The following is a 16,652-nucleotide window of genomic DNA, read 5'->3' on the forward strand; positions in this document are numbered from 1 at the left end:
TGGGTTCAAATCCCTTCCTGGGTCACTGTCTGTGTGGAGTTTGCACATGAAATGAAAATGAAATGAAATGAAAAATTGCTTATTGTCACAAGTATGCTTCAAATGAAGTTACTGTGAAGAGCACCTAGTCGCCACATTCCGGCGCCTGTTCGGGGAGGCTGGTACGGGAATTGAACCGTGCTACTGGCCTGCCTTGGTCTGCTTTAAAAGCCAGCGATTTAGCCCTGTGCTAAACCAGCCCCTTTCTCCCCGTGTCTGCGTGGGTTTCACCCCCATAACCCAAAGATGTGTAGGGTAGGTGGATTGGCCGCGCTAAATTGCCCCTTAATTGGAAAAAAATAATTGGGTACTCTAAATTAATATTTTTTTTAAAAGAGCTGAGGGGGGAATGGCTGAGGAAAGTGGGGGATGAGGGAGGGGAAGGAAAGGAGAGGGTGAAATGGAGAGGGGAAGGAAAGGGGGAAGAAGAGAAGGAAAAAGAGAGAAGAGATGGAGAAGGTGGAGGGGAGAGGGGGAAGGCCGAGAGGAAGAATAAAACTGGAAAAGCATACATGCTCCGTGAATAGAAATTCAGAAAGGGAGAATTAAGGACAACACGGGTAAAGAATCCATTTGCTCATTAAACAGAAACTTGTTACATAAATCTTGTGCCAATTGTAATCTTCAATAATGACCCTTCAACATTAAAGGATTTTTGGCCGTAAAAGGTAATTAAACAGAAATGACATATAATTGGACCATTTAGCACCTAAATTGTTTGCTACATACCTGTAATTTGAAATGCGTGGTTCTGCTCTGAAGTGCTGTTGGTATTCTCCATGCTATTCCCCATAATCCCTGCTAAAGCCAGCATGCCCTAGACACAGATCATCGGAAGATGGGGTTACATACAATGCATATTACTGCGTTTGTGAATCACCCAATTCATAATTAAAGATCCTTCCACCGTGAAATAGCATAATGAGTGTACAAAAGGTTAGCGCACTTGTTTGAAACTCCTTTGTGCACTATTCGGCATTAACCCATTCATTAATTGATAACACACATGCCAATGTCACGGTCTATTCCAGTGATGAGCGATCTATTTTTAAAAAATAAATTTAGAATACCCAATTTTTTTTCCCCAATTTAGGATCACTTTAGCATGGCCAATGCACCTAGCCTGTACATCTTTGGGTTGTGGGGGTGAGACCCACACAGACATGGGGAGAATGTGCAAACTGCACACGGACAGTGACCCAGGACCGGGATTCAAACCCGGGTCCTCAGCGCCGTAGTCCCAGTGCTAACCACTGCGCCACGTGCCGCGCATGATGAGCAAGCAAGGCTAGTGAGTGGGCCACATGAGTGTCCCACCTTCATCTCACTGGGCCGCAAGATTGAAATGCGGCTTGTTCACCAACCACGACCCCATGAATAAGATTAAACACACACTGAATAATTCATAACAAGTTAGAGAAAATGCTTCATCATTTATATATTAGTAGAACTGCCATCAACTTCAAACGGTAAAAACAAAAGCAATATTTACACTTCGGACACGCTTTACCTACGAATCACTTCAGTCATACTGGCAGGAAAAAAAAACGACATTGAAGGAAACCAGCAGAATTTGGTGACCCTGTGTGGGCTCAACAGTCAACAAAATGTCTCGTGGGCCACATTCTGACCCCAGATGGGCCGTATGTGGTCCTGGGCCGCAGGTTATCCACCATGGTCGATTCCATCAGGATTTGCGCTTGAGGGACAAGTTGTCCAAAGATGGAGGGGTTAGTTTGGAGGGGACAGGGGAGATTTAATTCCAATTCGGATCACATATTGGAAAATTATACGTTCCCAACTCAGGATTTCATCCCCATCCAAAGGAATGAATCACAGGCCAAAGGGAAAACTGTCTTTTGACATAAGCAGCCAGTATTGAAGTGGAAGATCTTCTCCTCCTTCCTCCGGTGCCAGGAAACTCAAGGGGGAAGTGGATAAATATTTGGAAGAGGGAGTGGCTGAGGGGTCATGGCATTTTTTGAACTTTGCGATGAGTTGAATGAACCTCAATGAGGTCCCTGCCTCTTTTGCATCTACTTATCTTTGGGAACAGTAACTGACTCAATCTGATGGATGCACGGAAATTGAAACCCAGTGAAAAATAAATAATTCATGTCTTAATCCTTTGGACCTCCATGTCCACAGATTGGGATAAAATCAGAAACTGCTGGAAAAACTCCGCCTGCCATCTATGGAGAGCAAAACAGAGTTTAAAAATAAAAAATTTAGAGTACCCAATTCATTTTTCCAATTAAGGGGCAATTTAGCGCAGCCAATCCACCTACCCTGCACATCTTTGGGTTGTGGGGGCGAAACCCACGCAAACACGGGGAGAATGTGCAAACTCCACACGGACAGTGACCCAGAGCCGGGATCGAACCTGGGACCTCGGCGCCGTGAGGCAGCAGTGCTAACCACTGCACCACCGTGCTGCCCCGCAAAACAGAGTTAACGGTTCGAGTCCAATTGACTCATTTTCAGACAAAAGCAACATACTGCGGATGCTGGAATCTGAAACAGAAATAAAAAAATGCTGGGCCATCTCAGCAGGTCTGACACATCTGTGGAGAGAGGAGGGTGCTGACGTTTCGAGCCTGGGTGGCTCTCTGTCAAAGCTTTAGTGTTATCCAGGCTCTAGACGTCAACTCCCTTCTGCCTCTACCTCAGTATGGGTCTGTGTTCTGGCTATGCAGCTTGATGGGTTCAAGTTAGAGTTACCTGGTAGCTGAAGCCACGGAAATCCTCAGAGAGAATAATCAGGTGGTTCTGGAATAATGCCAAGCATCTGTCATTGATATCCTATAATAAGAGACACAAATTTCTTTACTAGAAGGACTCCAGTAAGACTATATCAGACCCTAAGCAGTGAATAAATATTGATGCACATAAATAGACGTAACACACAATGGTTTGATGCCCCATTTTTAACAGAAATCGAGAGAAGATGTTCCTCTGGAATTAATGGCCTAAACTTAACTAATTCCGACGTTTCGTTAGTGAATCATTAACTAGAGCAAGGAGTCGGATATATGAACAGATATATGAACAAAATGTAGACGGCACAGTGGTTAGCACAGTTGCTTCACAGCTCCAGGATCTCAGGTTCGATTCCTGGCTTGGGTCACTCTGTGCGGAGTCAGCACGTTCTTCCCGTGTCTGTGTGGGTTTCCTCCCACAGTCCAGAGATGTGCAGGTTAGGTGGATTGGCTGTGCTGAATTGACCCTTAGTGTTCAAAGATGTGCAGGTTAGGTGTGGTGGCGCGATGGGGTGGGGCAGTGGGCCTAGGGGTAGAGTCCTCTCTCAGAGTGGCATGTGAGGGAGAAATTCCTGGTCAGGCATGTGCTGGAAATTAAGTTGGAGTCTCTACCATCATTGTCCATAACTCTAGATTTCAAGATGCATGAACAAAGAACATGTTGGCACAGCAACCCAGATTCCCTGAGCAAACCACCACCATATCAATAATTGGAGACATAGGGTGCAATTTCACAGAAAGAAATAGACTCCCATTTTAGTTGTGAATCGAGGGGATCTCGAAGACTGCAGCGCTAATAATGATCCCGCCATCAAACAGGAACGCCCCTCCGAGACCCCACTTACCTCACTTCCAGGACTGACGAGCCCTTCTTAAATGCTGCCCTGATCTTTCAGCCCCCCTCAGCCACCCCACCATGGCGCCTGGACCCCTCCAACATACCTCTTAGGGGGTCCTTGAGCACAGGCAACCTGGCACTCAGGCACCTTGGCACGGCCAGGGTGCCCAGGTGGCACTGCCAGGGTGTCCAGGTGCCAGCAAGTGTGCCAGGGTACCAACCTGCCCAGAGCCGACCACCCAGTGGGAGGGCCTCCGATAGCATGGGAGACCCCCATAGATGGCGTTACGCCTGGTCCACGTTTGTGTAGATCAGTACTAAACGGCACCATGGTGATGTCTCCCAGGAGCAGGTGTCTAATCCCAGGCCTTGGGAAAATCAGGTGCAGACATATTTAAAAGCGCCAAATGGTGATGAGGTGTTCCAAGCATCGCAAATCTCACAAGAGGCCTTTTGCAAGATTTAACGGCCGCGTTGCTTCACCGATTCGGGGGCTAATGTGCTAAGTGTCATATGGTTGGGTAGAACAGGTGACTTTGGGCAATTCTTCATCACTGGGGGTTTTCCTCACCTCATGTCTGGGACTGTTGTTGAGTAATAGATAGAGTCTGATTGTGGTGATTAGTCATCAACATTATGTCATGCGACTCGCCAGGATGGCTGGGGCAAACTGGAGGTCCCTGGGGATTTTTTTCCCCATCCAGCGACTCCAATGTTCCCAAATCCTGGGATGGGACTGAAACCACAACCTTCTGAGTCAGGAAAGAGTTCCGTCCACCCAGTCTAACTGGTAACGTAACATGGCTGGAATCCTCCTGCCGTTCGCTGGCAGCTCGGGTCCCACCGGCAGTGCACCTGCCACCCGCGGGTTTCCTGTCGGCGTGGGGGAGGGGGGGAACGAGTTCTTCAAAAGGAAATCCCGTTAACAGTGGGGGGAACAGAGAGTCCCACCACCAGCAGATGGCGTGCCACCTCCAATAGCCGAGAAATACGCAGCTGGGGGAACTGGAGAACCCGTGACTGGAATAGTGTGCCTTTGTCAGATTAACCTCTTCTTTTGCTTCTTTCCCCCTCGATTCCCTGAGACACTGAAAAAGGCCCTGGCCACCTCAGCCTTAAATATATTCAACAATAGTTCATCCCCAAACCTCCGGGATGGAGAATTCCAATGATTCACACACCCTTTGAGGGAAGACGTTTCTCCTCACCTCAGATATAAATGATTGGCCCCATACCCCGCGACTCTGCCCCCTCTCCCCATGCTTTCGATTCCCCAGTCAAGGAAACAACCCCTCAATGTTTACCCTGTCCGGCCCTTTCAGAATCATGTATGTTTCATGGCGAGCACCTCTCCTTTTTGTAAACTCCACACAATGTTGACCCAATTTACTCCACCTCTCTTCAGAGGACAATTAACCTCTTCCTCCCAGGAACCAATCTGCTGGCCATTCACTTGCCGCTTCCAATGCAAGCATGCCCTTCCTTAGACACATATCTGAAATCCATAAGTAATTATAGAATTCCTTACCTTGCAGGGTTGATGGCAGATTTTAACCCTGGAATAATGAATCATTTTCCCCAGGTCCTCCAGCTTCACCCCACTTTCCTTCCATCCTATGATGGGGTAGTTGAGTAGTCTAGATTCTATATCCACTTTATCATTTTGCTTTGGTTCCTAAATTAAATACATAAATGAGTCAAGATTTATCATGGAGTCGGCAATGGGAATTAATCACAAATGAAATGAAATGAAAATCGCTTATTGTCACGAGTAGGCTTCAATGAAGTTACTGTGAAAAGCCCCTAGTCGCCACATTACGGCGCCTGTCCGGGGAGGCTGGTACGGGAATTAAAGACACATTGAGGGAATAATTTTAACCCCCAAATATGAGCGGATTTGGGCGGGGTGGGCTATTAAAATGTTTTTTAAAAATCAAAGCCACGTCTCGTGCGTCTTCTCCACCCGCACACAAAAGCACGATTCGATCGAAGTCTTCAAGCCATCAACAGGAAAAGACAGGTTAGATAAAGATAAACTGTTTCCATGAGTTGGAAATTCTAGAACTAGGGGAGCATACTCTAAAAATTAGGGTCAGACCATTCAGGAGAGATGTTAGGGAGTAGTTCTACACACAAAGGGTGGTCGGGGTTTGGAGCTCTCTACTACAAACGACAATTGATGCTAGATCAGTTGTTAATTTTATATCCGAGATGGATAGGTTTTCGTTCAAACAAAGATATTAAGGGATATGGGACAAAGGCAGGTATATGGAGTTGGACCACAGATCAAGCATGATTTCATTGAATCATTGGAATTCTCAAGGGGCTGATTGTCCTGTTCCTATGTAACACGGACGTGTGGGCGGTCAACCCATTCCGAGGAGATGGGTGGCACATTTATTTTAATGAGACTGCGAGCCTCACATCATTCCTTCATTTTAGGGTTAACCCTGGCTGGCCATGTTTTCTGAGCCCCTGGAAACCAGGCAGCTAAAGGGAGGCGAAGACTCCTGGACCCAGAAGGTAAGTTCCATTCCAGCATCACTTGTGGACCAGGAGGAGAAATGCTTCCACTGACCCAGCCCTCCAAAGCTTCCTTGGAAACCACACCCACAATCATCCAACCCCTGCCCCAAAACCTGCTTAATTGGAGCAATCCACTTGCTTCTGAGCCAAGGTAACCTCCCTGACCCGGGTCCTCGGCACCGTGAGGCAGTAGCGCTGACCACTGCGCCACCATGCCACCCACTGTTGAATTCCACCCCCACCCCACACCCCAGTATAATAGAGCCCACCACCTGTCATCAATGTCACCCTCATTCTTTAAAATGACCTTGATGAATCAGAAACCCCTGTAATCTCCCTTCTCTAGGATTAAGGCATGTCTTTCGGTTGAAGTCATGCTGCATAATATTGGTAACTCACATATTAGTGCGGTCTGTGAAACTGGTTTGTCCTCTATTTTAAACTGTATTAAAAGGATTAGCACCTTTGTAAAAAAATTACAATGGATGCAGGTCTTTCATTCCAGCAGCCTAAAGCATTTGTTATTGATACTGAAAAACACCATTTCCTCCCGCAAAACTGCTAAAAATATCAATCACACTGCGCTGTTATCGAAGATATGTGTTCGCTTCTTTTTAGTGGAGCTCCTAACCGTTCAGGAACAGAGGAGGAGTGAAGGTTGAGTGTGAAACATCTTTTGAATCAAACTGGTGCTGGTGTGTAAGGACTGCCAGGCGAGCTTTCAGTAAACCTGGGCTTACTCTCTCCCCATGGTTGTAGCCACAAGCTTCGGGAGCCCAGGCCTGGAACTGTTAGTGAGTTCAAACAAAACAAAAACTGCTAATGCTGGAAGTTTAAGAAGAGAAGGAACCTATATTGCTACAGCATCTTTCACAACCTCAGCACGCCCCAGAGCAATTTTCAACCGAGTATTTCTTGACGTGTTGGAATGTAGGAAATGTGTCAGCCAACCTGTGCACAGCAAGCTCCCACAAACAGCGAAGGGGCAAGTGACCAAATAATCGTATTCAAGGATGTTGGCTGAGGGTTTAATATTGGCCAGGACATTGGGGAGAACTTCCCTGCTTTCTTCAAAATGGGACTTGTGTTTTTATAACAAGATGCAGGCACCAATCCCCCATAGGTGAGTTCAAAGGGCAGCACGGTGGCGCAGTGGGTTTCGCCCCCACAACCCAAAAGATATGCAGGTTAGGTGATTGGCTACGCTAAACTGCTGCTTAATTGGAAAAAAATGAATTGGGTACTCTAAATAAGTGAGTTCAAAGCAGACAGGGGACTTCGGTTCTGCAGCTCTGCCAAATATTTCCTGCTGGTGGGATCTTCCTGCCCTGGGTTCCCCGGTGGTGGAGGGCACGAACAACGGGAAACCCCCATTGACAGTGGCAGGACTGTAAGAGCCCACCTTGTATCTTAGAAAGAAAGCTAGGGCAGCATGTGGCGCAGTGGTTAGCACTAGGATTGCCCGCGCTGAGGACCCGAGTTCGAATCCCGGCTCTGGGTCACTGTCCATGTGGATTTTGCCCAGGACTCTGACCCACTCCCCAGGCCCAGGACTCTGACCCACTCCCCAGGCCCAGGACTCTGACCCACTCCAGGCCCAGGACTCGGTCCAGCCCCATGTATGTGTGGGTTTTGTCCCCCACAACCCAAAGATGTGCAGGTTAGGTGGATTGGCCATGCTAAATTGTCCCTTAATTGGGGGGGGGGGGGGAAATTGGGTACTAGAAAGAAAACTAGGTTATAAACTCCACCTAAATTAAATTGACAGGGTGCATATCTGGAATGTCATAACTCACTATTTCTCTTTTAAGGATAGTAAGAAGTCTTACAACACCAGGTTAAAGTCCAACAGGTTTGTTTCAAACACGAGCTTTCAGAGCGCAGCTCCTTCCTCAGGTGAATGGCGAGGTATTTCTGATGGCTGACAAGTTTTGAACATCCAGCCATTGCTGTTAAAGTGTTTGGCAATGCTGCGCATGATTCTGATGTATATTTAGTTTTAAAATGTATTTTATATCCTTACATATGTCCCAATGGGGCACATTCCTAAACCTCTCCCAACTGTTCACGCTGTTAATACCAAACCTGACAGTCAACAGTAACACAAGAATAAGGAAGCCTTGCACTATACCTCGCCATTAATTGGCATTTATTTTGTGCCTTTGATGTGGCTGGGCCCTGTCAGTACATCCTCGAGGCAGGGTGATTGAAAACTTGTTCTGAACCAGCAAAAGAGACATTCAATACCAAACCGCCTATAGCACAAGCACACCTCTGCAGTCAAATCTTAACTTATCACGTTGCATCTCCAGAACTGCACTGTACAAAACACTAATGTTAAATCTATTCACAACACAGTAAGGATGGCTACAGTGGGAGTCACTTGGCTACATTGGATAGCGCTCTTAGCGCTGGGACAGACGATTTGTGGATTCAAGCGTCACTCCAGTTAGGTCCAACCGCCAGCTAACTTCCCGGTGTCATATTGCTGCCATGCTGAACCAGGAGAGGTGCCTCCTTTTGAATGAGACGTTAAAGATCCCTTGGTATGACATTGAAGAGAGGAAGTGAGTTCTTCCTGGTGTGACAGGCAAACAACATCACTGAAACACAATTATCTAGGAATTATCACATCGCTCTTGGTGGGAGCTTGCTGTGCACAAATTGGCTGCCCCCATAGTGGGCCGCTTCCGCCATCGGAAAGCACGCCGCACGGGGCGGGGGGGGGGGGGTAGCGGGTTGGAAAAACCTGGCTAGTGTGACTCCCACTCAGGAGTTGTACCTGGAGTTACATAGAATTTACAGTGCAGAAGGAGGCCGTTCGGCCCATCGAGTCTGCACCGGCTCCTGGAAAGAGCACCCTACCCAAGGTTAACACCTCCACCCTATCCCCATAACCCAGTAACCCCACCCAACACTAAGGGCAATTTTGGACACTAAGGGCAATTTATCACGGCCAATCCACCTAACCTGCACATCTTTGGACTGTGGGAGGAAACCGGAGCACCCGGAGGAAACCCACGCACACACGGGGAGGATGTGCAGACTTCGCACAGACAGTGACTCAAGCCGGAATCGAACCTGGGACCCTGGAGCTGTGAAGTGATTGTGCTAACCACAATGCTACCGTGCTGCCCAGGCGATAGAGTTGTGGGGGTTCAGTGGGTGAATTGAGTAATATGACGAAAAATGATCGATTTAGAGGTAACATGTGATGGTCTCACTGATTCTAACATGTTGAGGAAATTCACGTGTTGAGGAAAGTCATCCAGCAATACTGGTGCCTCAGTTTCCAGGAATATCAGTATCAATGCCGGCTTGCTGTATTTACACTGGTGGTTCCTGTACAGGTGCAGCTTGGGGCTCGGAGGGAGCCGCTTACAGCTGGAATTCGCAGAGAATAAGGGACATGACAGACTCCGCAATAGCTCAGGGAATGACACCATCTATCGCCTGGTAAAACTTGAGCCGGTACAGCGAGAACAAACAGCGGTGTCACCATGTCGGAAAGAGAAGCAAGGTGGACCCATTAAGGATGAGTTGTGAGCTTGTTCCCCAGTGAAACTGTATCTGATCGAGCAGGCACAGCCTCAGGAACAGTCTGCTATCACTGTCTGGCTGGTTATCAATGAGAGCGTTGTGTGTGTGTTGTATTACCAAGTATCCCACTTAATACATTTTTATATATATATATAAAAATGGTAAAAAAAAAGTGTGTGCAGATGCATTTCATTAAAATGTCCCAAAGCACTCATTCCAATGAATTATTCGAGAGTGCGGAGCCGCCATGCGTATTGACAGGCACAGCAACCACTGACCCAGCAATGCCTCCGAAGCAGCAATGTGATGAATGACCAGTTCACCAGTCATTGTTGAGGGGTGCAGATTGGCCAGATCACCCAGGGGAATCATGCAGCACAGAAGTAGACCATTCATAGCCTGAGCTGGCTATCCAACTAGCCCCAAGTCCCCACTGCCTTGCACTTATTCCCCGTTCAAATATTTCTCCAATTCCAAAGCCAGGATCGAATCTGCCTTCAGCGTCATTTCGGGCAGCGCATTCCAGATCGTAACAGCAGGGCGAGTTAAACAAAAAACTCATCTGCAACTTCTCTCAGTTGCCAATTAACCTATATGTCCACTCATTATCCACCCTGCTTCCCCCAATTTTCTCTGTCAAATCCCCCCCTGCTCTTCTTGCAATGGTGCCAGGAAATCTTCAATTTCTTGACATTCAGACAGGTCCGTTGTTTAAGGTCTAATCCAAAGGACAGCGCCATTGACAATGCAGCCCCCCCTGGGCTCTGCACTAAAGTACTAGCCTATATAATGAAATCAAATGCCAAGTGTGAGCTCAAGTTTTCACTTCTATGGTATAACATGGCTACGCTTTAGCACTGTGGCTTCACAGCGCCAGGGTCCCAGGTTCGATTCCCCGCTGGGTCACTGTCTGTGTGGAGTCTGCACGTTCTTCCCGTGTTTGCGTGGGTTCCCTCCGGGTGCTCCGGTTTCCTCCCACAGTCCAAAGACGTGCTTGTTAGGTGAATTGGACATTCTGAATTCTCCCTCTGTGTACCCGAACAGGCGCTGGAATGTGGCGACTCGGGGATTTTTGCAGTAACTTTATTGCAATGTTAATGTCAGCCTACTTGTGACACTAATAAAGATGATTATTATTAGAAGTACTTTGTTGGTTGTAAAATGCTTTGCCTTAAAGTCATGAAAGGCGCTATACAAGTCCACACAAGGGGTGAAATTCTCCGACCCCCAGCAGGGTCAGAGAATCGCCTGGGGCCGCCGAAAATCCCACCCCCGCCGTGGCAGAGATTCTCCGCCACCCGGGGAAGTGGCGGGAATCACGCCACTCCGATCGGCGATGCCCCTGCAGCGATTCTCCGGCCCACGATGGGCCGAAGTCCCGCCGCTGGGAGGTCTCTCCCGCCGCCGAGGTTTGAACCACCTCTGGTGGCGGCGGGATCGGTGGTGCGACCGGGCCCCCGGGGCCCTGGGGGGGGGGGGGCGCAGGGCGATCGGACCCTGGGTGGTGCCCCCACGGTGGCCAGGCCCGCGATCGGGGCCCCCCCGCTCAGACTCCGAGCCAGTGCCCTGGGTGCAATCTTTCTCCCTCCGCCGCCGCCACGGCCTCCGCCATGGCGGAAGCGGAAGAGAAACCCACATCGCGCACGCGCCGGTGGTGACATCAGCGACAGCTGGCCGCTGACGTCACCGCCGGCGCATGCGCCGACCGACGAAAGCCTTTCGGCCAGCCCCGCTGCCGGGCGGCGGGCCTGAAAGGCCGCTGGCACCAGTTTTTTGCGCCAGTCTTCTGGTGCCAACCGCTCCGGCGTGGGGCTAGCCTCCAAAGGTGCGGAGAATTCCCCACCTTTGGGGAGGCCCGATCCCGGAGTGGTTGGCGCCACTCCCCTACGCCGGGACCCCCCGTCACGCCGGGTAGGGGAGAATCCCGCCCATGTTTACTGAAAACACATTGGTACTGAATGGATTAAGTGAGGACAATGTAACATAGCAACGGGGCCTCTAATTCTGCATTGTTTCTTAGTGTCACAGACATTTTAAATTTTCATGTGATGGTTTTTAAAGATTTGAACGAACGGCATCTTACCTTCGCTGGGCGTGTTTGTGCCTGCGGGGTGGAATCAGGTTGATTCTGATTAGTTGCTGGCTTCTTTTTCACCTCGGCATAAATATCCGGCCGTTCTTGATCCCTGATTAAGAGACAGCAATCATAGTACAATTGTTTTTGAGGGGTTACTGTACTGTAATACATTTCAGCATGCAAGTACTCTGTAACATTCGGAAGCATGATGAAGTTGGACTTGTGCTACATGATATTAAGCAATACTTTTAACCGACAATCCCTTTGCTATTTTAACAAAGGAATTTGTGTATATTCTGCGCTTATCAAGGTGAGGGATCTTTATGCTGGTGCATAGACACTCGACTGTAAAGTAAAGTTGGCTCTGAAGGTGCGGTATATCTTCCTATGCTTGTGAAATTTGTTGAAAGAGTTAGCGTGAGTTTAAACCAGGAATTATGCCCAAAGTTGGCCAGGTCTGAGGTCCTCCCTCGCAGTTTCGATGTGACATCTTTTCCTTTCACACATCGACTCCATCATTGGCTGTCCAGTTGCAACATGGTCTGTCAATCCTGTGTTTACAGCACAGAATGAAGTTGTGTGCCAGCGTTGACTCATTCCTTTCATCCTGGTTCTCTGCACTTATCATAGATTATCATAGAATGTACAGTGCAGAAGGAGGCCATTCGGCCCATCGAGTCTGCACCGGCTCTTGGAAAGAGCACCCGACCCAAGGTCAACACTTCCACCCTATCCCCATAACCCAGTAACCCCACCCAACACTAAGGGCAATTTTGGACACCAAGGGCAATTTATCATGGCCAATCCACCTAACCTGCACATCTTTGGATAGTGGGAGGAAACCGGAGCACCTGGAGGAAACCCACGCACACACGGGGAGGATGTGCAGGCTCCGCACAGACAGTGACCCAAGCCGGAATCGAACCTGGGACCCTGGAGCTGTGAAGCAATTGCGCTATCCACAATGCTACCGTGCTGCCCTTCAAAATATAAATTTAAGAGTACCCAATTCATTTTTTCCAATTAAGGGGCAATTTAACATGGCCAATCTACCTACTCTGCACATCTTTTGGGTTGTGGGGGTCGAAACCCACGCAGACACGGGGAGAATGTGCAAACTCCACAAGGACAGTGACCCAGAGCCGGGATCGAATCTGGGGCTTCGGCGCCGTGAGGCAGCAATGCTAACCACTGCGCCACCATGCTGCCCCTCCTAAGCATTCATTCTGGGGAATAATACAAGATTGTCCTTGGCCACCATCACAACAGTCCACCAAATGGGGTCATGTAGAAAAAGAAGCTGCAAGATCCTATTTTGTAGCCTATATAGTGGAGGCAGTGACACAGTGGTATTGCCACTGGACTAGTAATCCAGAGACCCAGGGAGAAGTTCATTGTGTAAAATTATGAGGGGAATAGATAGAGTAGACAGGAAGAAAGTTCCCCCTTGTTGGAGGGATCAAGGACCAGTGGGCTAAGATTTAAGGTGAGGGGCAGAAGGTTTCGAGGGGATGTGAGAAACAACTTTTTCACCCAAAGGGTGGTGGGAGCCTGGAACCCGCTGCCTGAAAGGGTGGTGGAGGCATAGACCTTCATAACATTTAAGAAGAATTTAGATGTGCACTTGCGATTCCAAGGAAGACAAGGCTATGGGCCAAGTACTGGAAATGGGATAAGAATGGGTGGTTGTTTTTGACCGGCGCAGATGCAATGGGCTGAAGGGCCTTTCCTGTGCTGTAGACCTCGATGACTCTATGGTAATTGCCAATTGTGGTCATTTTTTAAAAATCCAATTAAGGGGCAATTTAGCATGGCCAATCCTGCACATCTTGTGCGCTGTGGGGGTAAGACATACACAGACACGGGGAGACTGTGCAAACTCCATACAGACAGTGACCCGCGATCAGAATCGAACTTGGGTCCTCGGCGTCGCGTGGCAGCAGTGCCGAAGCACAGCGCCACCGTGTTGCCCATCCACGGTCAATTGCGGGCAGTGATGCCAATGGGAATAACGGTATGCCCACCACAACCATTTCAATCTGCAGCCAGCAGACAATACAATATCTTTTTTTTTTTTTTTTTTTAATTTTTTTATTGGAATTTTTTGCAGAAAATATAACAAAAAGTATAGCAAAAAGCAGTAATATGCAACTAACAGCCCCATAACACCCACAATTCCCCCCATACCGTAACATCACATGTATCACATTCCCCCACCCCAGACAATACAATATCACATAAGTAGTAGGGAAATATCAGAAAAAAAGGGACCGTCATTTTTGACAACAATATTGAGGGCTTTTGATGGGACAAATAATAGTTTTTTTCCCCTGGTTGGTGCATCAGTATGTAGAATATCTAAATTTAGAATATTCACCATTAGGTTGAAAGGCAAGGATCTGTGGACATTCTATTTTTAAATAAGGCAGTTGTCAGGAGACAGAATACCTTCAGACAAAGCGGTGAACACAGAATCCACGAAAGCTATTGCAAGGGATGTGGGGAAATATTTTTAGAATGAAAAATGTTAAAGGTTATGCATTAGCTATGAGGAGCGGGTGAATAAACTCGGTTTGTTCTCACTGGAACGACGGAGGTTGAGGGGCGACCTGATAGAGGTCTACAGAATTATGAGGGGCATAGACAGGGTGGATAGTCAGAGGCTTTTTCCCAGGTTTAGAGGGGTCAATTGCTAGGGGGCATAGGATTAAGGTGCGAGGGGCAAGGTTTAGAGGAGATGTATGAGGCAAGTTTTTTTTTTTTTACACAGAGGGTAGTGGGTGCCTGGAACTCGCTGCCGGAGGAGGTGGTGGAAGCAGGGACGATAGTGACGTTTAAGGGGCATCTTGACAAATACATGAATAGGATGGGAATAGAGGGATACGGATCCCGGAAGTGTAGAAGATTTTAGTTTAGACGGGCAGCATGGTCAGCACAGGCTTGGAGGGCCGAAGGGCCTGTTCCTGTGCTGTACTTTTCTTTGTTCGTTTTTTGTTATGGAGAATTTCTGATTGAACGGTAAACTCCTTATGTCAATTCCACGAACAGGAAAACTTTAAACAGGAACTAAAACAGACAGTACTTTTGCTCTATTAGATAATAAATGAAAACTGTGATTATGCCAAAAGAAATAATATGCACTAACTGCTCTGTAATCATACATCAGAGTGCCTTCTTTGATGAGAACATCATCTCTCTCTCACACTGTATTTTTTTTAATTTAGAGTACACAATTTATTTTTTCCAATTAAGGGGCAATTTAGTGTGGCCAATCCACCTACCCTGCACATCTTTGGGTTGTGGGGGTGAAACCCACGCAAACACGGGGAGAATGTGCAAACTCCACACGGACAGTGACCCAGGGCCGGGATCGAACCTGGGACCTCGGCGCCATGAGGCAGCAATGCTAACCACTGTGCCACCGTGCTGCCCCTCACATTGTATTCTACAGAAGGGACAAGACAATGTACCTCGTGGTGTCTAAAAACTCTGAGTTTGAGCCTTCACCAACCAAACAGAAAGGGGAATGCAATTGAAAAATCAGAGTGAGGGGAGATTTCGACAGCTTTAAGTTCTTTTTGGCAACGCACTGGTTAACCAGTTCCGCCAAATGCCTTTTTGAGTATTATTTTCGCACCCTCGTTAGTCCCCATTGAAAATAAAGTGGGACTCGCAGCGAATGAACCAAGGGGACATTCAATCTCGTTCAGTCCAAAAAGGAATTGGGACTAATGTCCAGGTTCACATATCAATCACTCCAGCTGCGCTGTCTAGCTGGATCTGTGATTAGGTTACAGTCTTGTCACTCACTCCCATCCTGAATAACTTTGCACCTTCTACGGGTTATCTCGAATTCACTTATCGCTGTGTTTTACTTTGCAATCGGAGTGCCAGTTTTAAAATCCCTGTGCTGCTTTAACTACGTCAAGAAGTTAGAATCTAAACTGAGTTTTGGGAACTTTGGGTCGGTATTAACTATTGCCCACTGCTGCTAAGAAATCATCCCTATCAGACAAATCTCTCTGGGGGACATTGAAACATTTTGTACGTTCACAGTGTCCCGTTTGGAACTTGGTGTTTGACACTGACACAGCTCAGTTTCTGGCTGTGCCACTTAAAAGGTGCCTGATGTTAAATAATCTGCTGCTGCTCACACTGATGAACAGATTTTAGGTCTACATACCATTCATTCCTCGGTGTTTTTGCCCTCTTCCTTGGGCGTTGCCTCCTCTTTGGAATACAAGAGAGCTTGTTGCCCATTCTACTGGCGAGGCCTGGCTTACAACCTCCAAATCCCCCAGTGTCAAACACAAACTGGCGGTGGTGTGCTGACTGCTTGCTTGCTTGCTTGCTCGCTACTAATGTGTTCAACTCAGCCCCTCTGTTTCCGGTTTGAAGTGAATGACTCCAGTGGGTGGGGACGTGGGGTGTCAACCTGAGTCAAACCTGACAGGTGGGTCAAAGGTCTTATTTTTCCCAGATGAACGTGACACCAAAATGCCTCACAGGTAAATGAACCCTGAAAGGGTCGTTCTCTGGTGGGAAGATTTTTTTGTGTGTGCCTGTGTTATGGCTGGCTTGATTGTACAAGTCTGCTGTGTGTGCAGTCCCTGCTCAATACCACCAGCTTTACCTACAAGCAGAAAGCCTGTTTATAATTGAATTGGCTTGTTTATTTGAGCTACTTAGGAGTACATTACCTCCCAGTTACTAATTTGGCTGAAAAATACTCCAGAGTGTCAAGTAACATTAATTGCTTTGTAACCGCTGTGTGGGGCACATGTCGGAGCCTATCATTTCACTGGGTGCTATTGTCAGTGTGTTGGTTAGCTGATAAGGAAAAGGACTACCTGGCTATTCCGAGCCCAGCACA

At 47.8% G+C, this 16,652-nt stretch overlaps 1 protein-coding gene across 5 annotated transcripts in view; it reads right to left on the reverse strand.

Moving 5' to 3' along the window:
• The window catches only part of plekhn1 (pleckstrin homology domain containing, family N member 1), a 52,715-nt gene extending 36,532 nt beyond the window's left edge, over positions 1-16,183 (reverse strand). For 2 of the 5 annotated variants that reach the window (XM_038773276.1, XM_038773275.1), the window contains exons 1-5: positions 15,963-16,183; positions 11,786-11,888; positions 5,165-5,311; positions 2,761-2,841; positions 769-856 (exon numbers count right to left, since the gene is read on the reverse strand). In XM_038773276.1, the coding sequence (XP_038629204.1) occupies positions 769-856; positions 2,761-2,841; positions 5,165-5,311; positions 11,786-11,888; positions 15,963-16,039 (496 nt within the window). In that variant the 5' untranslated portion in view covers positions 16,040-16,183. The remainder of the gene's footprint in view (positions 1-768; positions 857-2,760; positions 2,842-5,164; positions 5,312-11,785; positions 11,889-15,962) is intronic. The other 3 variants (XM_038773274.1, XM_038773272.1, XM_038773273.1) reach the window with 2 other exon arrangements.
• Between the last annotated feature and the right edge of the window lie 469 nt (positions 16,184-16,652).

Source organism: Scyliorhinus canicula, chromosome 16 (assembly GCF_902713615.1).
Source record: "Scyliorhinus canicula chromosome 16, sScyCan1.1, whole genome shotgun sequence".
NCBI lineage: Eukaryota > Metazoa > Chordata > Chondrichthyes > Carcharhiniformes > Scyliorhinidae > Scyliorhinus > Scyliorhinus canicula.